The sequence below is a fragment of the Spermophilus citellus genome (genome assembly GCF_964194105.1).
Source record: "Spermophilus citellus genome assembly, chromosome: 1".
Lineage (NCBI taxonomy): Eukaryota > Metazoa > Chordata > Mammalia > Rodentia > Sciuridae > Spermophilus > Spermophilus citellus.
In genome coordinates this window covers 16,588,935-16,611,447 of record NC_138182.1, presented here as the reverse complement: position 1 = coordinate 16,611,447, position 22,513 = coordinate 16,588,935, and the positions used below count along the sequence as shown (strand labels likewise).

At 35.5% G+C, this 22,513-nt stretch overlaps 1 protein-coding gene across 2 annotated transcripts in view; it reads left to right on the top strand.

Annotated features, from left to right (window-relative positions):
* The window catches only part of GPC6 (glypican 6), a 1,075,249-nt gene that overhangs the window by 695,868 nt on the left and 356,868 nt on the right, over positions 1-22,513 (top strand). For both annotated transcript variants that reach the window (XM_081287406.1, XM_081287407.1), the window contains exon 4: positions 21,264-21,429. In XM_081287406.1, coding sequence (XP_081143532.1) covers positions 21,264-21,429 — 166 coding nt within the window. The remainder of the gene's footprint in view (positions 1-21,263; positions 21,430-22,513) is intronic.

Sequence of the window (22,513 nt, the reverse complement as noted above, 5' to 3'; positions counted from 1 at the left end):
CAACAGTAAAGCATCTTGATCCATGCCCTCTTGTGAAACTTGGTCTGCTCAGTTCTCCAGAATTGTCTTAGCAGAGAGGAGGGAGTCAAAGCTTGTTAACAAAGGGATGTTAAGGATTTCTCTATGCCTACCAATCATGCAGATGGCAAAAAGAACATAAAACACAAACACATTGGCAGAAGTTATTAGTTAGATGATCTCCATATTGATCTAGATGTCTCTTCATTTATTCCAGGAATTCACCTACCTTTTCTTTGCCAGAACATTTTTTTATTACCAATGAATTAGCAATACATTAATGAGGAGCACAGTGATAGCATAAATGTTTAAGAACGTTGAATTCTGCTGATGGGTCTTATGTTCCAAGTTTCCATGTAAATGAAGAAAGGGGGAAATATCCTCAATGTCTTAAAATATGTAAAGACAGCACGTCTTGAAATTTTTAGCCGAACACATTTGTCTGTAATTAGTGGGAACCTTGAATGGGTCACATGCATCTCAAAGGCACTTCGTGGAGTTTGATTCTAAGTTATCTCAATTGAGGCTGAAAATATTCCACTGAAGCCTGAAGACGGGAAAAGGCCAATTTAAGGTGCTTTAATTTCTCTTGCACGGCTTTGCAAAGCACTAATGAAAAATCATTTTCAATGGACATTTTGGAAGGATCCTGTTATTGTTTCGGATTCAGACAGTTAAACGAATTCAACAGTAATACAGTTGTCTTGAAAGAGGTAAAAATTGACCAAAGAAAAGTAAATAATTCACATCTTGCTGTGAATGAAACTAGTCTGAAGCTGCAGTAATGAAGCCACATGCTCCTTTTCCAGTGTTAGCAGTCATGGTCAATAACGGGCCATGACTAGGAAAGTGGTGTGTGCTTTCTCCAATGTTGGCAACTTCAGTCAATAAAGTATAATTGCAACCTGCCAAGAAGGTACTGTGTCAAAGGTGTATTTAAGCAGAAACTTAGATACTGAGCTGTTTGTGCAAAAATTGAGCACATAGTCTAATTATAAGTTTAAGAACTTTGGAAAGTTTGAACACAGTAAATCTGCCGTGTGAATGACTTATGCAGCTGGAACATGACAACTGCCATCGATAGAGCTCAATCAGAGTAGAGGAAGAGGTGTCAATATCACAAAGAGGAGCATCGCACTTGGGCAGTCATTAGACAGGACCATGGTGCAAAACGATTAAAAAACAGTTTCAACTTATTTCCTGAAGAGATGCGCAAGTGAAAATGAAGACTGTTTTGTAAATCAATAATCAGGAATTTTGTTATTTAATAACTGTTAAGCATTTAATCCACCATCATCCAGTCTACTATTTAACTCCAACTTTTTCAACCCTCAAGGAAAGATGATGTGATATTACAAGGAGATACGGGCATGATGTATAGGCTACCTCAATGTGGATGGGTAGGTGGTGGGTGGGGTAAAAGTGGAGATGGTTCTAATGATGATAGACATTTTCGTAATCATGATCATCCCATGTTGAGGCTCTAAATTGAGGGCCTGACTGTGTGCTCTTTTCTGGCAGTCTCACTTTTGAGGCTGAAAATAATGTTGCATCTGCCTTTCTGAGCTCTGACGCATTCTGAGGACCAGGAGATTTCCCTTGATAGGTGTTTCATTCAATGAATACATTTTGCTGCAATAGCACACAATCAAGGATACAGACTGATGAATGGACTAGTTTGTGGCATAGAATAAATAAAGTAATGCCCAGGATCACTCTCTTCTTTGTAACTTAGCATTTCATTGGCAAAATTGCATTCATCATTCTAGCACTTCCATAGAGAAATCTCGATTTCCCTCCGTGTCATTTTTCTGATAGATTGCGTCCTGGTCTATAGTGAATGCTGCTTTAGAGAGGAAATTTTTATTTATAACAAAAATCAATTGGACATGTTTTAGTATAAAGCCAAAAACCTATTTGTGCTTTTTTTTTAAAAAAAAAATATTATGTCAAAATTTGCTTCAGATAATTAAAGGGATGGCCACATGGGACTCTATCTAGATGGGTAGATCAATGACTAATTTAACTGGATGATACCTAACAAGATCTGCTGGCTGTGATGGGCACAGCCAGGGACCAGTCCATTTCAATCCCTCCACACCATCTCCCTCTCTGAAACTGGCTAGATTGGCACGTTGGCAAACAGCACTTGTATCTTATTGGATCATATACGTGAAATTTCAATTAAACATAATTCTTCTTTTTTCATATTAAAGAACACAAGCCTAATGATGATCAAATGACTGTGCTTTTAATGACCTTTTAAATTATTTATTGTATTTCTTCTTACTGGACTTATTGAGAAAGATCTAAAGTCAAGTTTTGAATGAAATCTCTTTATGTATAGTTTGACTTCTTACTCTGTCACAATGTAAAATGCCCATCAAAGGATCAAAGTCACGCTTAAGTTTTGATGTAATGCATAGTGACCTGTAGCTCTTTAAGTCTGAATAGATATTAGAAATGCATGAACTAACGAGTAACTCCTGCAGCCCAATTAGAAGGTAACAACATGGAATCAGGATTTAAGAAGGCATGGGAAAAGACTTTGGAATTTTGAGAATATGAAATTCATTTTTATTAAGATGGATCTATATACATAGTATTCTTCATCTCCTTTTTAGAGAACGTTGTAGAATGGTGTCCCAGTTTCCTTGCATTTTAATATGTCAGCATCAGCACCACCCTTTATGAATGCCATTTCAGGCTCCCATCAGTAATCCTTTGCAGGAGTTTCGCAATGATCCACATGAAATAGCAGCCTCTTTGAAATCTAGGCTTCTCCAGTCTTTTTGACTGATTGTCTGGACTAATTACTTGTTCAGGTCTTTGTCCACTTTTAAAAGCACAGTACAGAGTCACTCTATGCTGTGCCTTCGCAAGATTGGAATCACAGGTGTACTCATGTGTGGAGGGAAACTATATCAGGTCACATGCTCTCTTTCCTTAGCTGTGCAACTGACTGTTCAGTCACATGACAGAAACAAGTCACTTTAGTTCCCAGGACTAGAGGACCTCATCACAGTTTCCCTTACCTCTGTACTTCCTACACAAAGTTGGCTTTTCAAGTGTTTGTCAGAATGTCCAGCTACCAAAATGAGCCCTAGAAGATTAAACTTGTTTATTATTTTAATTCCCATCCCATCTATCCGCCTTATCTGTGCCTGCCTCTTCTGCTGTCATTTTCTCATGGAAAACTGAACATCCTCTCAACAAGTCATTTTCCAAGGGCATGCTTTCTTTCTAAGTGTCTAAATTAGATCAGTCGTTTTTTTTTTTTCAATAATCTCCAATACTCCCAGCCTAAAAAAACAGACTTGTGCTGAGAACTTCTATTTAGAAATGCAAATGATATCGAAACTCCTCCTTTCCTAAGGGTAAAAAAATATTAACCACCCACTTGCTTATTGGCTCTAGTTAATAGCTGCAGTAAGTGAACATGACAAATAGCAACAAATTTCACTGTTTTAACATTTTTACATAGAGAAAGCTGGTGTGTAAAGCCAGAGTCCCCATCAAACTAACCATGTCAGACTCATACTTCTCAGAAGCAAAATAGTCTCTTTGAGCATATTATGATAGGGCTAACTTTTAAGTAAGTGAAAACACCTACTCTTGCTTAGTCTTCCCTCTTTTCTGGCTGCACAGCTTTGGACCAGGTATTTGGCCCTTTTCCCTCATTTGCCAGGAATGAAATGGGCAGCTCTAAGAAGAGTTATCAGATATTCACTGAAATGTCTCTGCAATGAGCCAGAAAACCCTAAATTCCAACCAGCTCCTCTCGAATTCTCCAGATCAGCCTTAGCGTTTGACACGAGGCACCACCCTAGTCCTTTGGCTTCCTTTATTCTTAAACTGCACATTTTAAGAGCCCAAAACACGTGGTCATTGCCCGCAGCACTTCATTCTGTGTCCCTGTGTCCCCTGCTATTTCTCCTTCCTTAAAAAAAAAAAAAAAAGAAACATTCTAGGGGCTGGAGTTGTACCTTAGGTGTGGAGCGCTTGCTTAGCATGTGTGAGGCACTGGGTTCGATTCCTAGCACCACATATAAATAAATAAATAAATAAATAAATATCCAGCAACTAAAAATATAGACAACTAAAAAAAATATTTTAAGAAATCATTATAATATGTTGGGTCCTTGTCATTCTTTTATCCCTTCAGGTCTTAGAAGATTTCTTTTTTATAATTACTAAGACAATTTCCATTGCTACATTAAACCTTAATGACCTGTGAGCAGGCTTAGGTCTGGTGTCTGAAGAGCTGGATCTCTCCTGCACATTAAAAGCACTGATTCCCTTTTCATTTTGATAAATGATGGCAATAACATATGTAATTATTTTCTTTATGTTTAAAGGAGTATTTATTTTTTGTATATATTCATCTAACTTCACATTTTAAAAATTCAGTTTTGATAATATTGACTTAAACTCTCTTAAAAGAGAAGAACAAATGACCAATATTACCACCCCACTAAACAACACAGCTATTTAGATTTTTCTCAACTCACTTTAAGTCTTTGTCCATATACATCCCAAAATAATTTTTTTACTTCAAATAGTACTTCCCATTTTTTATTTATATCCTCCCTAAAATAATTTTTGAAAATTTAATTTTGCTCAAGAACCTTTGGTAAGTTGTTATCTGAAGTGTTTATTGTAAGTTTATTGCAATAATATATTTTATACAATATTATAAATACTGTTAGATAAAATAAATCATTACATTACTCTTTTACATATGTTCAATAAAACAAAAATAAATATTTTAGCAATATGTAATTATCATCCATTTAAGAAGGCATAAACAAAATTTTTTTTAACAGTTGTTTTTCTTTCTCCTGAACATGTATTTCTGTCTTAATTTCCCTACAGAAATCTGTGCTAATATAGTAAGTACATGCTTATACCTTGAAAAGCTTAATAACCACACTATCATTTCTGCAAACCAAAGCATGTATATAAAGTAGGAACATATATTTTTTTAATGACCACAACTGTAACTTCCAAGTGCTAACCTTTTCTTGGGGATTGAGCTATCATTGCAATTATTACAAATACTAAATGGACTAAAATCATGTAAATACATTCTTTCATAATTAAAGTTAAAAATAAGGTCCTTTTGCAAGTTCTTTCCTTAAGGAAATGATAGTATTTACCCCAAAATTAGTTTTCAAGTCTTTGGATGACAACTACTTATGGACAGAGTAGTTCTGTATCAGTTCTGTTCCTTTCTATGTTTACTGAGTATGTGCTGAGAAACATTATTCAAATAAATGGTTAGCTTGGCACAAAAGAGTTGTTATTATAGGAAAGTCACTCAATTATTTGAATGTCTTCCAAGCTGTTGGCCAAATATAACATAATAGCTATCTTCAAAACTTATTTTTAATAATCTAACAGCTGACAGTTTGATTCCATCCTTTTTTTAATTTTGTGGGTAGTAAAGAAATTAAAATCTATCTGCTTTACAGAAGATCCTAGGCATTAAAATAATTTGCTTCTTTATGGGGATAATAATATTTTGAATTCTTTGCAACATCCCACCCCAATTTCTGGTTCTCAGGTATGTACATTCTGGCATGGTGCCTCACTCAGGATGTTGAGAAGGATATATTTTCCTCTGACTTTTGACAGTGAAATAGATGGCTCTGGCTGTAAGCTCAGCCTTTGATCAGTTTAGGAAAAAAATCATAGAGAAGTTGAAGATGTGGAAATGGTTCCACTTAAAACTATGTCTGCTCATGTAGCCACAAGCAGGCCTCCTGCATCCTACTCACAGGAACTGTATGTCTTCATCTAGCAACTGGTGGTAGTCTGAGATCTGCCATCTGTGGGCAGAGAATGGACCTGGGAGTCCATTCTCTCATGTTCAGAGTCATGCATGTTGCCTGAAGGGCCGTGGAAAAGAAAGTACCCTTTTTCCAGTACAGGTCTACATGACATTCATGCTAAGGATCACTACCTGTTAACATACCTATTTCTGACCAAAGGCAAAGGAGTTCAGTTGGCATTGCTATTGGAATTGCTATTACATATTTTGATAGAAATTTTCAGAAGAAATAAAGCTCTATAGAGTTCTCTCAATTCATTTTCCTTTAGCACAGTAAACAGCATTTGAATCATTTAAAATATCTTCAAAGCCTGCAAAAACAAACCAAAATTGAAGGACAAATAATCTGTGTGCATTATAAAAGAAAATGTGTTGTCTGTAAGGCAAAAACACATTAGACGAACACAGCTCTCCTGATGTAATCTGGGGAGCGGGGAGTTTAAAAAGAGAATACCAGTGAAAAAACTTGGAAAGAAAACCTTAACACTTCCTTCAAGAAGGACTTGAAAAGATTAATTTAATTGTTCTTTCTTAGTACAATAATTACATTTGATATTTTTCTATTTTAGCCAGAGATTAGCGTCAGAAGCCCCAGGATAAGGAAAATACTGACCAAAATATATAGTAAAACTCAGTTGTTATCCGTATTTAAGATTTTTTTTTTCCTATGGACAAACTAGGATCCCTCTGTAATAGAATTAACTCTTGTAAGTTTTAGAAGTTTACATCAGTGTCCTGAAAGGCATATTTTATAATATGTGGCACATTTAACTACCAAATGACGATCCATTTGTAGTCAAGGGGACAACTCTTCCTGTGTTAGCACTTCCATGACAATATGTAATAAGCTGATTGTGCCATTAGGATTTTATACCATGTAAACTATGCAATAATCCTGTTTAAGCACAACAAACTCCTTGGGAACATTTCAAATTATATTTTTAGTAATCTGTAGAACCTAGCACAATGTGGAAAATGTTTATAGAACTCAATAAAATTATGCTTAATATTTCATTTGAGCTTTGACCTAAAACTTAAGCAGTAGTTTCATAAAATTATTTTTAAATATAGGAATTAATGATGGATGATGTTCCTGAAATTGGCAGTGTGAATTGAAATAACATAAATCTAATAGGATTTTTCATAGGAAAATGGGACCAGGGGAGATATATTCCTAACAAGGGCTCGGTGGCTACAACAGAAATGGATAAGAGCATCATATCTTTAATACCTACACATGATATTAAAGTTTTCTAAAATGTTTATGAATCAATTAATAATCTGTCACATAAAATTGTATTTATTGATATAATAGGCAATAAGCAATCTCAGTTAACTTCTTTATAGCCCCTTCCTTTTTACTTATAGTGGTCTTAACATGTGCATCAGGGCCATTTAATTCAGAGGACCTCCTTGGAGAAAAATTGCGGTAATGTTGGAGAAGACATCAAGAAAATCTAATCACTTTTCCTTACATAGGATCATTTTTAAAGTAATTACTATAAGGTAATATTACTTTTTTCTATAACTTACAAATGAAATTGTTCAGCCTTCAAAGTAAATCCCTTATGATACTGGAGAATTATACAAGTGACTCTGCATTATTTGGAGGAACAATCTTTTATAGCACCTTGATGCAGGAAAATGAGAAGCATTCTTGGTATTACCCTTCCACAAATTCTCCCTGTAATTCCTTTTATAAAATCTTGCATAATAATCCTCCACAGGCTCTTGTCAGGTTGTCCTTAGAAGATGTTTAATTAAGATAAAACTAACAGTAATGTTAAATTGGTGAAGACTCCAAGGATGATAGTTTCTCCATGGTCTTGATATTCCATCTTGAGGTCTGTTCCCATTTTTTTTCACAATACCTTTATTTTTATCTTATTTATTTTTATATGGTGCTGAGGATCGAACTCAGTGCCTCACATCTGCCAGGCAGGTGCACTACCACTGAGCTGCAACCCTAGCCCCTGTTCCCATTCTTCTGGAGTTACAAAAGCTAAAAGAATTCGCAGCAAGAAAACCAACTCTGCAAAGCATTTTGAACAAAACACTACAAGAAGAGGAATTGAAAAATAGTGCCCAAAACTAACAGCAGGAGGTATCTCAGTAAAGGGGGAGGAAAATAACCAAAAAGTAAAACTAGCCAAACTAAAATAGCAGTGAGGATTTCTTATGGTGCATTTCCCCCTGGACTATTACTAACGAAATGGGGTTCTTCACTATCTCTGTGTTTCTCAACCATCACAAAAAGAATTAACAGATAGATAGTGGTGAATAGACAGTACTAACAAAAATTTCCTATCCATTTATTGTCCATCAGAGATCATCAAAACACCATAATGTGGTGTTTGTCAATGTTCCTTGTGTATCAGGCACATTTAGTATTATCCACCTCTTATCATGTGAGTCACTTTTACTAAGCATCTGAAGATGCTCCTGAGTGACTGCTTTGTTTTTATGTTCTTGAAAACACACCCCCTTATTTTAGAATCAGCTGGTATATACATAGACAGATATATTACAAGTTTGTTAATGTTACTGTACCGAGGCTGAAAATTCATAGCATTTGCAAAGTGGATTCTCAATTCAGTGACTCATATTTAATATCACTGCTAAAAAGTTTCTTCTAAATGAAGTAATATTTAAGCTATAATTTCTGACTAAGGAAGACATTTATTCCTCCATGAGACACTTAGGGATCTTGTTTCATATTCTCTGCTCACGTTTTGAAAATTTACAATTGGGTAAGTTTCTGAATGTCAAGCAGACTGCCCAAATAAAAAGAAATTTCACCAAGACCTCATTATGGTACAGTAAGGTAAAATTAAAATGATGTTGTGTTCTATTGGGTAAACACATTAGAAAGTCCTCTGAAATATGTATTTAACTCCCAGAAAAAGCTATTTCATTCTAATGGATGAATAATATTCATCCGTGTGTGTGTGTGTGTGTGTGTGTATGTGTGTGCATATAATTTATTTAAGTGCTATTTGGAACTATTCCAGTTTGAGTGAATAATAACATACATTTACTGACTTCTATGGCAGTTTTATTTATGTTCTTAGGAATACAACCAAATATAGCAATTGGATGGAGGTAACATTGAATTTGTGACAAAATCTGACAGATATTAACATAGGATTGGCAAGAATTGACATAGAACTTAACTTATTTCCCACATCTTGGATTTGTTTTGAAGCGTTCTACAACATTGATGTCACTTAAACTTGGCTTTGGAAATCCTGCAGTTATGGTTATTAGGCATGCAAATGATGCCCATTCCTTTTCTCCCAGATCCAGAAAGTTCAGTCATCATTTCATGACTTGCAAATGCTTCATCAACCTTGTGCTTTTTAGGGGTGGTTTCTGGTTAATAAGTAAATTAATTTTTAAAAAATAGACCGAATTTTTATCACAGTGGCACTAAAAACATTTGTTATCCGTGTAGAGAACATTTTTCCTTCTGGCTCTGATTTACAATTCATAATTGTTTCCTGTCTCATCCTTGTTCACTCTCAATGATACAAGATGAAGAGAAGATAGTCTTGGAGCATGCATATTTTAATCAGTATTCAAACTAAATAGAAGGCCCAAAGCTTTATCGTGTGTATGCATGGAAATTCATCTCTTCCAAACCATTAGCAACCACTGAAATAATGGGTGACTTCTTGAGAGAGACAATATTAACTATCATTCAGGTCATGCACATCCAATAGTTTTTGATATCATATAACTCATGATTAATATTAAGGGCTTTTTTTTTTTTTTTTTGTAAAACTACATACCTAAACACAGCCTTTAGTTAGTGTCAAAGAATTGTGTAGCTATCCCTGAAATCCCCTTTTGTTGTTGTTGTTCTGAGCATAGAACCTGGCCTTGTCCATGGGAAGCACATGCTCTAGCATTGAACTACATCCCCAGGCCTGCTTCCCATACTGCTTATAAATATGGGAGTAGGAATTCATTTGTTAAAAGTTCATCTCTCTTTTTCAAATGGCTTTCTTGAGATATACTTTACCAACCATCAATCTTAAAGTGAAGATGTCAAGAGTTTTTAGCATATTTACAGAGTTGACGACCACCAGTGCTTCCATAATCTAATTTTAGAGCGTGTTCATCGCAGGAAAGGTAAACTTTGTACCCATCAGCAGGCACTCTCCAGCCCCACCCCTGCTCCCACTCCTTCTTCACTCCAGCCCCTGGCAACCACCACCAATTTTCTGTCACTGTGCATCTGCCTGTTCTGGATATTATGAACAGAGTCATCTGTGATCTTCTGTGACAGGCTTCCATCAACTCAGTATGATGCTTTCATAGTTCTTCCTTGATGCAGCATAAATCAGAATTTTATTCCTTTGAATTGTACAGATATACCACATTGTGTCAATCCATTAATCAGTTGTGGACAATTTGGGTTGTTTCCAGTTTGGAATTATTAGCAATGATTTTATAAATATTTATGTACAAGTTTTATTGTGGTATATGCCTTCATTTCTTTGGGCATATAATAAGGAGTAAATGGCTGAACCATGTGGTTGTTCTAGGTTTAACTTTTTAAAGAACCCAGTTACTACACCCTTCTCCATTCCATGAGCAATATTTTTGGGTTCTAATTTCTCTATATCTGTACCAACACTTGTTATTATCTTTTATTTTAGCCATTGTAGTGATATAAAGAAGTATCTCATTTTAATTTGCATTTCCCTACTAATGATATTGAGCATCTTTTCATAAGTCTGTTAGCCTTTTACATATCATATGTGGAAAAATGTCTATTCATGTCCTTTGTTGGATTTTTATTGAGTTGTTTATGTTTTCTGTGTTGAGTTGTAGGAGTTTATATATGTATAGAGTTCATATATACACATGCATATATATTTTTGATACTAGACCTTTATCAGATATATGATTTGTAAATATTTTCTCCTATCTGTAGGTTGTCCTTCTACTTCCTTGATAATGTCCTTTGAACTACTCACACAAAAGAATAGTTATCTAGTTTTTTAATAGTATCATCTAAAAATCCATTGCCAAACCCAAGATCATGAAGATTCACCCCATATTTCTTGAAACATTTTTTAACTCTTGTTCTCACATTTAAATCATGGCTCCATTTTGAGTTATTTTTGTATGTGTCATGAAGAATGACAAAAATGACAGAAAAAAAGACCACCTCCATTCTTTCTCATGTGGAATCCCATTGTCCCAATACAATTTGTTGACAAGACTGTTCTTTTCCTCCAATTAATGGTCTTGGCACTTTGTTGAAAATCAATTGAACTTAAAGGTATGGATTCACTGATCTATATGTCTTTCCTTTTGCCAGGACCATTGTGCTGGTGTATAAAAAACTTAGGACATGAGATCTACTCTAAAAACTTTTTAGTATAATATCATTAACTATATGCACATTGTTGTAGAGCACATCTCTAGAATATTTTTATTCTACACAACTAAATTTCTATATCCATTGAATAGCAACCTCCCATTTTCCCACCCCCAAACCCCCTAAAACCACCATTCTACTCCATGCTATGAGTTAGTCTTCTTTAGATATTCCACATTGTATTCTTCCAACAAGCTTATTTCACTGAGAATAATGTCTTCAAGTTAATCCATATTACAGCTTATTATAGGATTTCCTTCTTTCTGAGGCTAAAATAATATTCCATTTATACATTTACTAGTCATCCATCCATGGAAGTTAAGTTGTTCTTACCTCTTAGCCTTTGCAAATAAGACTGTGGTGAATATAGGAAGGTAAATATCTCTTTGAGAACCTGTTTTAAATTCTTTTGCATATGTAACCAAGAGTGGCATTACAGGATAATGCCAGCAGTTTGACCACTTTAGTTTTAAAGTGAGTTTTGAAATCAGTAAGTATGTGTTCTCCATTTTTTTTCTACTTTTTCAAGTTTGTTTTGATTATTTGGGCCCCTTATAATTCCGTGTGAATTTAAATATCACTTTTTCCCATTTCTTCAAGGAAAAATTGTTAGAATTTTGGTAGAGATTATAATTAATCTATAAATTTATTCTTTTGAGTAATATTAATACAATATCAAATCTTCTAATCCATGAACATGAAACATCTTTCCATTTATTTGAGTCTTTTATAATTCCTTTCAACAAAGTTTTATAATTTTAAGAGTAAAAGTGTGTTAAATTATTGGTTAAATTATCCCTAGGCATAGGTATTTATTATTTTGGATGCCAAGGAAATGGGTTTTTTAATTTCCTTCTCAGATTGCTCATTGCTAGCATACAAAACACAACAGATTTTATGTGTTGATATGTTACCCTGAAACTTTGCTGGATTCATTCATGAGCTCTTATGGTTTTTGTTTGTTGTATAGAGCTGCTTTGGGATTTCACATATATATAGGCTCATGTCATCTGGGAATAGAGATAGTTTAATTCTTCTTTTCCAGTGTGGATGCCTGCTATTTTTTTTCTTATTTAATGACTGGCTAGAATTTCAACATAAAGTTGAATAATAGTGGTGAATTGAGAGCTGCTTGTCACATCCTGAACATAGGGAGGAATCTTGCAGTTTTTCAGAGTATGATGTTAGCTGTGGTTTTCATAAGTGGCGCTGATCATGTTTAGAAAGTTCCCTTTTATTCTTTGTTGTTTGGTGTTTCATGATAGTGTGTTGGATTTTGTCAAATGTCTTTTCTTCTAGAAAACAAAAAAAGTCACCTCCCCCCACCCATAAATTTTTCAGTTAGTCTAGCCACATATTTTTTCCCTTTTTTCTATTAATATAATGTAATATATTCACCAGTTTTTCTTATTTTGAACTACCTTTGCTTTTCTGGAATAAATCACAGTTAGTTATGGAGTGTAATCTTTCTAATATGCTATTAAATTTGCCATGCTAGTATTTTGTTGAGGATTCTTTTAATCTGCATTTGTAAGATGTTTTGGTCCATAGATTGCTTTCCTTATTTGTTCTCTAGCTTTGGTATTAGGTAGTGCTGGCCTCTTAGTCTGAGTGAGGAAATCTCCCCTCATCTTCTGTTTTCAAATAGTTTCAGAAGGATGTTGGACAATTCTTCTTTAATGTTTGGTAAATTTACCAGGGAAGCCATCTGGACTGGAAGTTTGTTTTTGTTTTTTGTTCATTTTGTTTTGTTTTGTTTTTGAGGGGGTGGATTTTTTTTTTCTGACTCAATCTCTCTTTTTTTTATTAGCTACATATGACATTACAATGATCTTGGAAATTCATACATTTGAATCAATGGGGGTATAATTTCTCATTTTTCTGATGGTACAGATTGCAGAATCACAATCTCTTTATTTGTTACACATCTATTTGTGTTTTTATCACTTCCTGGTTCAGTCTTGTAGGTTGTGTCTCTAAGAATTTATCTACTTTATCAAGGTTAGAGGTGAGAGGGAAAGGGAGAGAGAAGGGAAATTGCATGGAAATGGAAGAAGACCCTCATTGTTATACAAAATTACATATAAGAGGAAGTGAGGGGAAAGGGGAAAAAAAACAAGGGAGAGAAATGAATCACAGTAGAGGGGGTAGAGAGAGAAGATGGGAGGGGAGTGGGGGAGGGGGGATAGTAGAGGATAAGAAAGGCAACAGAATACAACAGACAATAGTATGGCAATATGTAAAAACGTGGATGTGTAACCAATGCGATTCTGCAATCTGTAAACGGGGTAAGAATGGGAGTTCATAACCCACTTGAATTAAATGTATGAAATATGATATGTCAAGAACTATGTAATGTCTTGAACAACTAATAATTAAAAAAAAGAAATAAATAAAAAATAAATCACTATTTAAGACATAAACAAAAAAAATAAAACCATAAAAAGTGTTAGTAATAAAAAAAATGTTATCTAATTTGTTGGCTTATGCATAATGTTCCCACAAACTGGGTTGTTTACAGCAACAGAAGTTAATGAACTCCTAGTTCAGATGGCTAGAAGTCAGAGATCAAGGTCAGGAGCAGAAATCGAGGCATTTTCTTGTGGCTGCTGAGAGGGGAGATGGTTCATGCCTCCCTCCCAGCTTTTCTGGCTGGTTGCCAGGACTCCTGTGTGTCCTTGCTTGAGAGGCACCACTCCAGCCTCTGCCTCCATCTCATCTCACCTTCTTTGGTGTCTGTATGTGTCCTGGCCTAAGGACACTAGTTAGATTTTGGTCCCTTAATCAAGTATGGTTTTATCTCAACCCTCACTTTATTTATATCTACTAAGATGCTGTTTTCAAACAAGTTCATGTTTGTAGGTTCTGGGTGGGTATGCATTTGGGGAGAAAGCTATTCTACTCCCTGCAGCATGTTGTTTATCGTATTTTTATATCATTTAATATCACCATGTTTTAAATCTATGTAAGGTTAGCAGGAATGTCTTCACTGGTTTCTTTATCCTGTTTTTTTTTATGTATTTGTTGTTTTGTTTTGTTTTTATTGTTATTCTACCTAAAAATTTATCAGTTTTGTTAATCTTCTCAAAGAAACACCTGATGGATTCATTGAACTTCTCTGCTGTTTCTTTGCTTTTTAAAATTATTATTATCCATTTACTTCCTTTTGCTAGCTTTGGGTTAGCTTTCTTCTCCTTTTTCTTCTTTAAATCAGTTTGTTTTCGTTACACACGATATTAGGGTTCATTTTGACATAATCTTGCAAGCATGGGATACAGTTTGTACCAATTCAGTCCCCAGTACTGATCTATTCTACTGATCTTTCTTCTATCTATTTACAGTTCTTTTTGACTAGAGTCTTGTGGATATACATAAAGATGAGACTCACTGTGGTATATCCACATATGTACATAGCAAAGTTTCATCAGATTAACTCCACTGTTCTTCCCTTTCCCATTCCTCCTCTCCCACCTCAGACCTCTTCCTCTATTCCACTGATCTCTTATTTTCATGGACCAATTCCCCGTCCCCACCACTTTATCTATATTTTTTTCCTTTCATTTTGATCTAGTGTCTGCATATTAGAGAAAACATTCAACCTTTGACTTCCTGGTCCAGCTTATTTCACTTACCAGCGTTGTCTCCAGTTCCTTCCCTATCTCTTACCCTACACCCTGTTTTCTTTCTTTAGCTCCTTCCTTAAGGTATAACATTAGATCAAAGATTTAAGATTTTTGTTCTCTTTCAATGTAGGCATTTATGGCTATATATTTTGGCATGTTGTATTTTCGTTTTTCCTCATCTATGTGATTTCTAACTTCCCTGGTGATTTATTCTTCAACCTACTGTTGTATAAGACCATATGATTTAGTTTTCACATATTTGTGAATTTTATAGTTGTCTCCTGCTATTGATTCCTAGCTTTGATTCCACTGTGGTCAGACAAAATACTTTGATTGCAATGTTTTAAATTCCTTAAGATGTGAGCTTTAGCAATGCATCTAAGCTTCAACTTAGCAGTCTCTTCTCTTGAGTAAGTACTCTCCTGGCTGCTGTAAGTTTTTGGTATATTCCAGAGTTTGGAAAAGTTGATTCTGTCATCTTTTGTGCTAGCTTCATAATTTCTTGAGTGAAGAGGCCACTGTGCTTGGCCCTCCCTGCCTTTCCAGTCCTGTGCTGTACCTCATCTTCATGCACGGCTTCCTTCAGGAACCATCCTGCCAGGCCCTGGGTCCCAGTTCTGTGCCAAGCGTCCTTTCCTGAGTTCCCTTATGCTGCACACCCTGGACCCTCATATGTAGAAATTTAAATCCCCACGAACTTACTACAAAGCCTATTTACATGTTACTGATGGTTAAAGAATTAAATAATTAAAATTACTTAACATGAAAATTAACTTGAATGCCATTTAATCATACTTGAAGACTCCAGAAAACCCTTCTGGAGATATCAAGATCGTGAACAGAAATGTCTCATTACTTAATATAACTGTACATCAGAAACTGTGAGAGATGGCATCAGCTCTTACTTGAAATCACATTGAGAGTTTATTCTAGGTACATAACTCACTTGCACCGGCTTGTTTATCCTTGGAGAGGTAAAGAGAGATGGGTTTATTTGTTTAAGTCATGTGACTCCCGTGCAAGGGAGCCCTTTCTAGGTGTATGTACCCTGTGTGTACATACGGATTTATGACTTTCCTGTGTTTCTCTGATTTTTAGTAATTTAAGAGACAGTGTTATTTTACCCTGACTAGGAATTGCTAATGTGAGCACCAGTGTATGAATATTGGTCCAAATATGAGAAGCCTGAAATGAATTGCTATTATAAGGCTAAGGATATGCCATGCTTCAAATCCCATTGATAAAACGTAAGAATCATTTGCTGTAACATTTTGACATATCCGACTAGCCAGGTAGATAAGCTTTTGTCCTATCTTTCAATATGGCTTTATTGTGCTCTTTATTGTATGTCTGATCATATTCTAATGTGTCAGGCTCTAACCTTCAAAAACAAACAAACAAACAAATAAACTCATCAGGATAGCCATAAGGTTTCAAAGTAAGAGCTCAGGTATTTTTACATTACTTTATTTACTTTTCAGTTATTTTACAAGGTTATCAATTGTATTATCATTGTCAATTATAATATTAAGTATTAAATGATCATTTATAAGTGATTGATTATACACGAACAGCAGCAGCACTTAAAATAAGACTAAACCCAAAATGTCAGGAATCTCAGAAATCTACACAGAAATCTTACTCAGTTGACTCAAAAACTTTTGTCCTCTTTCCAAGAGTGGTATGGGAGCAGAGTGGCCACTGACTGCTTTTTTTCTTCTAATATTGCACATTCTTGGTAAAGGGTCGTGAATGTCAGGTGAGAGCTCAAATAATTACAAAATAAATCATCATACATGTATGATTTTATGCAAGTGTATCTCCCAGTCTACCTTGAATATCAGGGAAGCCACAACTGTGCTTTTCAAACAAAAACAAAAATTTGCAACACCAAGCTAAAAGAATCATTTCAATACTTTTTTCTTTAAAAGAGATTGTATTCTTTGTTGTTGCTAAAAGAACAAACTTTTTATAGTAAGAAATTTTTTCCTGATGGTTCATAAAATTTACAAATGTGTGACTGTGTGTGTTTGAGATGTTATTAGCTTTTAAAATTTGTGAGTTTTCTTTTCTGTTGGTTTTGCTAAATGTGCAGACTTATTTATATTTCAGACTTTGAGATTTTTGCATATTGTTCAGAGACTTGCTAGTGAATGATTGGTGATCTGATATTAATTGGAACCCATTCAGGTTAGAATGCTGGTAGGCATTATCCAGAGGAAAAAATCACAATAAAATTCAAATAGATGATATACATATAGGAATGGTTAAAATTTAAAAAATCAAAATCAGTGATCACTCAAATACTGACAAGGATGTAGAAAAAAAATGGATCTCTCACAGATCACTGTTGGAAATGTAAACTAATACAGACACTCTAGAAAATACTTGACAGTTTCTTATAAAACTATACATTGTACTGATGTTATGAACTATCATTTATACTCTTAGTACTTAGTTCTAAAAAGATAGATTTAGGCTTATGCAAAAACCTGTACATGAATGTTCATAGCAATTTTATGCCCACTAACAAAGTACTAGAAACAACCCAGTTATTTTTCAGTGGGTGAATAGTTTAAAAACTCTGGATAGCCAACAATGGGATACTACTTGGCAATAAAAAAGGATGCACTATTAATGCATGAAAGAACTTGTGCGGACCTTCAGGGCATTATGCTTAGTGAGAAAAAGAAAGCCAAAGTCAAAAGGTTACATACCAGATTATCCCATTTATATAGCATTCTTGAAATGACAAAATCATACAGATGAGAAATAGATTGGTGGCTGCCAGGTGACAGGGACAGATCATGAGGTAGAGGTATCACAGTACTCACAGAATGGTTATGTATGTTGGTGGGGGTGACACAAATCTGTACATGGGATAAAACTGCATAGAACTGTGTGTGCACACACAAAGCTTCACTGTTTTAAAAGAATGAAAACTGGAGATCTATGGATTGGTTAGCAGCAATGTAATAATGTCCATCCCTTCAACTTGATATCGTAGTACGGCTGGGTAGGATCTTGCCTTCGAAGGAACATGAAACAAGGGTACCCATGACTTTACTATTTCTTTACTATTTCTTCAGCTTCATGTGAGTCTATATTAATTTCAAAATAAAGCACTGGATTCAATTCTCAGCACTGCATATAAATAAATGAATAAAATAAAGGTCCATCAAAATATTTTAAAATATTTTTAAAAATATTTTAAAATATTTAAAAAAAATAAAAAAATAAAACAAATTTTTGAATAGTAGTTGTAATACAATGATAAGACACTATTAAAAATAGAAGTCACACTTCACATAATTGGCATTTAGAAGGCTAAATTAAATGTTCAGAAGCTGGCTTCTAAAAGTCTTCATTTTGAAGTGATAATCTTTAAATTTTAATTCAGGCATGCAGTTGTGCAAGCTCAAAAAATGTCTTGTGAGAACATGAAAGCTTCGATTCTGATCCCCTCACTCTGTTTTCTTCTTCAAATGCCCTTTATTTGACCAAGAAGGATGTCGTTTCCAAAAGTGCTCAGGGACCCACACTTAACTTCAACAACATTTTTCTCTTAGGTTATTAAGTCTGCTCAATTTTCTCTGTTGGTTGCTACTCTGAGTTGGAGACTCTTCTGAAATGTCAGACTGAGAAAATTGTACTGGTTCCAATATAATTTTAAAAAAATAACAAAGCTTTGGAATTAATCCAACCAATAGCCTTTGATGGCAAAGTTAAAAACTTGCAGTTGAATGCTAAGATGTATAAAGCCATCTTGTGTGTGTGTGTGTGTGTGTGTGTGTGTGTGTGTGTGGGTGTGTGTGTGTGTGTGTGTGTGGGTGTGTCTTTGTGTGTGTCTTTGAATGTTAGTATGGCCAAGAGATTGGGAAACATAATAGGTCAATCACAAAGCACTTAATGATTTTCAAGCTCCTAAGCATAATACCTTATACAATATGCATGTTGTGCTGAGTGGTAAAGGTTATAATGATGAAGAGGACAGGTGAGGCTGCCCCAGAGATCTCCAGTTTGCACCCCCAATATTGACAAGTGTTCCAGGTTTATACTGGGACACTGAGTAAGGAGAAGCAAGGTGACATACAATACAAATGGCAAGAAAATTAGAAACCCAGCAGTCAAAGGAGGAGATGGCTTAGTCAACAGGAGGGAAAGCAGGTGGGTCTCCAGAGATAAGCATATGGAGCAGGCCGGAAATTGCAGGGCTATGAAAAACAAAACTCTGTAAAATAAAATCTTACAAGGAAAGCTTGTAACTATGCCAAATTAGAAAAACAGGTAAGAATTTGAAAGTCCACACTAATATAGTATACAGCAATACAGAATTTTTCTTCTGAAGTTTTGTTGATTGCTTGGGATGCATGTGGCTCAGAGAAAATTTTTAAACAATTCTGCTCAACTGTGCATAAAAGTTGGCATTCTCAATAAAATAGCCAATCCAGAGAAGATGAAATGATGGCACTAATGTGTCCTCAAAAGAAAAGTCACCAGATTTCTCACTTCTGTTCCATTTTTGGTGTTTTTATGTTGTTGAAATATTAAGTTTTAGAATTAATGAATATGAGGCCATTCTCCAAATACCTTTATAAAGAATGCAATTTTATTTACTTCTTTCACTTTAGGTACTTAATGCACTGACTTGCTTGTGTTGATCATGTTGATTCTCTTTAATTCAAGTCAATAATAAATTAGCAGCCAAAAAATCCAAGAGGATTTACTCTGGAATACATAATAAAAGAAATGACCTTGGCATTAAAAACAAGATGTATTGGGCTGGGGTTGTGGTTCAGTGGTAGAGTACTTGCCTAGCACATGTGAGACCCTGGGTTAGATCTTCAGCACCACATAAAAATAAATAAATAAATAAAGATATTGTATCCAACTACAACTAAAAAATAAATATTTTAAAAAACCAAGATGCATTAATGGATGAATAGAAGGTTTGGATAGATTGTGGAAAAAGTAAATGGAAGAAAGATACATCGTTCAATTTAAGAGTGGGGATATGGCGCTTACTATAAAAGTCTTTCAACTTTTCTGTGTTTGAAAATTTTCATAAAAATTTCAGACAAAACTCAAAAAATAATCTCAAAAGAATGACTGGAAATTTTAGTGTCTAAGTCAATCAATAAAGAAAGCACTTCCTTTCCTAAAATAATGTCCCAAGGATGTTGCCAATGCTCAGTGTAAAATTAAGACACTCTAACAGACTGGGCACAGTGGTACATGCCTATAATCCCAGGGGTTCAGGAGGCTGAGACAAGAGGATCCCAAGTTCAAAGCCAGCCTCAGCAAAAGAGAGGCACTAATCAACTCAGACCCTGTCTTTAAATAAAATTCTAAATAGGGCTGGGGATGTGTCTCAGTGGTCTACTGCCCCTGAGTTCAATCCCCAGTACCCACCCACCCACCCACATTAAAAAAATGTAACAGAGCCAAAGGCTTACAGTAAACATCTCCAGGTTTCACTTCTACATGAAGAACAGCATGATAGGAAGAAGCTACTGCAATTAATAAAGTGTCCATCGATGTGGAGATATTTCTTACTGTCCCAACATTACATTGTGTTATGCTTTCACTGACTTAAACATTCATCGGCCTTAAAGTCAGATTAGAAATTTTAATGGGATTTTTAAAAGTCCTTATTGGTTTAGAATCAATTCATTTAGAAGCATGGTGTTTCTGATTCATGTAAGTAGCAGTGTGTTGTTGTTTGATTAGTAACTCCTCAGAATCACTGTAAGAGTTTCTGCTTACATTCCATACAGTGTCCATTTTCCACAAATTTTTCAGAAATTCCCAGTGGCAAATGCCTGAAGATGATGCGTTAACAGTTCCAATTGCTTCTAAGCAGTCCCGGATCTTAGAAATCCCAGACAGGTTGATATTGATCCTTTCAAAAAAGTTATGTACAAAGGAAGTATATCTGCCAACCTCCTTTAGAAAGGGTCAAGTAACCAGTTGGAAACTTTTCTAAAGGTGTCACATTAAACTTTAATAATACCTACATTTTTTACAGGGCTTTTAACTTGGCAAATTGCTTTCACATGCATTTTATAATTCCACATTCTATTGCAGTGGGCAGAGTCTAAGGTTTAGGGCTGCATTGAAGTGGCATTGATATCAAAATGTTGACAGGGACATTTCCAAAAAAAAAAAAATGATATTACTTTGTTGAGCAGAAGTATTTAATGGGAAGTGACTGGCTTCAAGAGCAAGAATTCAAAAGGGTAACGGTTCTTATCATCTCTTTAGTACTGTGCTCAACTCTTTGAGGTTTATCAGAGACATTTTGCCTGGTTTTGTTAAAAAGGAGAAAATGACTTCCTTTTTCCTCCCTGCATCCTTCTCATTTCCGATTTTCTCTTTCTCTGTGATACACCTGCAGGTCAGCCCCACCCCCGGGTGCATCCGGGCTCTCATGAAGATGCTGTACTGCCCATACTGTCGAGGCCTTCCAGCTGTGAGACCGTGCAACAACTACTGCCTCAATGTCATGAAAGGCTGCCTGGCGAATCAGGCCGATCTGGACACGGAGTGGAATCTGTTTATAGGTAAGAAACATTTAAACAGTCCCGGAAACTGAGATGTGAAAACAGCAAGTGTCTGTGATGCCTGATGGGCAGGTCAGAAAGGATGATGACTTGAGACTAAAGACAGCTTTTAGCAAATTATAAACATTGTCTTCTTTTTTCTTTAATCCTGCAAAAGTAAGACTTTCCTGCGTTCTGCATGGGACAGTCCTGTTGGGTATGCATGTGTCAGCTGTGTTCAAGTAGTGAATCGCTCCCATGACGATGAAAGTCATCTTGTTGAATGTCAGTGAGATCCTGCAAGAAGGGACCCGTTAGAAAAGAATCTTGAAAAAAACCCAATTCACAGTACTCTCTTTTATTTCTGTTCCCTCAACTTAGCCGCTGATCTTAGGAAACAGTTCCTTTCTTAAACTTCTACAGTGAAGATAGTTCAATACTCTGGCTAAAACATGCAAACTTTCTGGGGAAAAGAAAGATTCAAGAACACGGGCCTTGAAAGACCTTCCAGTCTTGAGAAGGCAGGAGGAGAGGAGGAAGGGCAGAGGAAGGGCTGTGAATCATGGCTCTGTTCTCCAGTTGCAGAAATCAGTCAGGAGGTGGCGTTGCCCAGAGATATTTCCCAAATAGCTATCCAAGGATAAAAGGACAAATTTTATAGGCAGGCTTCTCCCAGGAAAATACACAGGCCTTGAAAGAGTAAATGTGTTTTCTCCCCCTCTGTCAAATGGCCTTCAAATAAAAGTACTTTCAATTGCATTTACTGCAATTACAGAGAGGTGAAAATAGCAGTGGCATTCATCAGCCTCCAAGGGCCTTCATCCTTGATACAAACCTCTAAACCAGAAGGCACCAGCAGAATCTTCTGACATCCAAGATTTGGTAGGACAGGAAAAAGATCTAAGATGTGTCAGGATCCACAGAAAGCTAAGCTCACTCTGCACAGACTTGCTGAGGCTACAGGCATTCAGCCTTGGCAATGAAACCCACTGGATAGCTCATTATTTTGCTTAAGAAGGCCAGAGGAAAGGGCTTTAAAGTTGAAGAAAATAGATATTAGTGTGAGTAGATTAAATTGGAAGTCACCCAACTAAATCTCCAAATC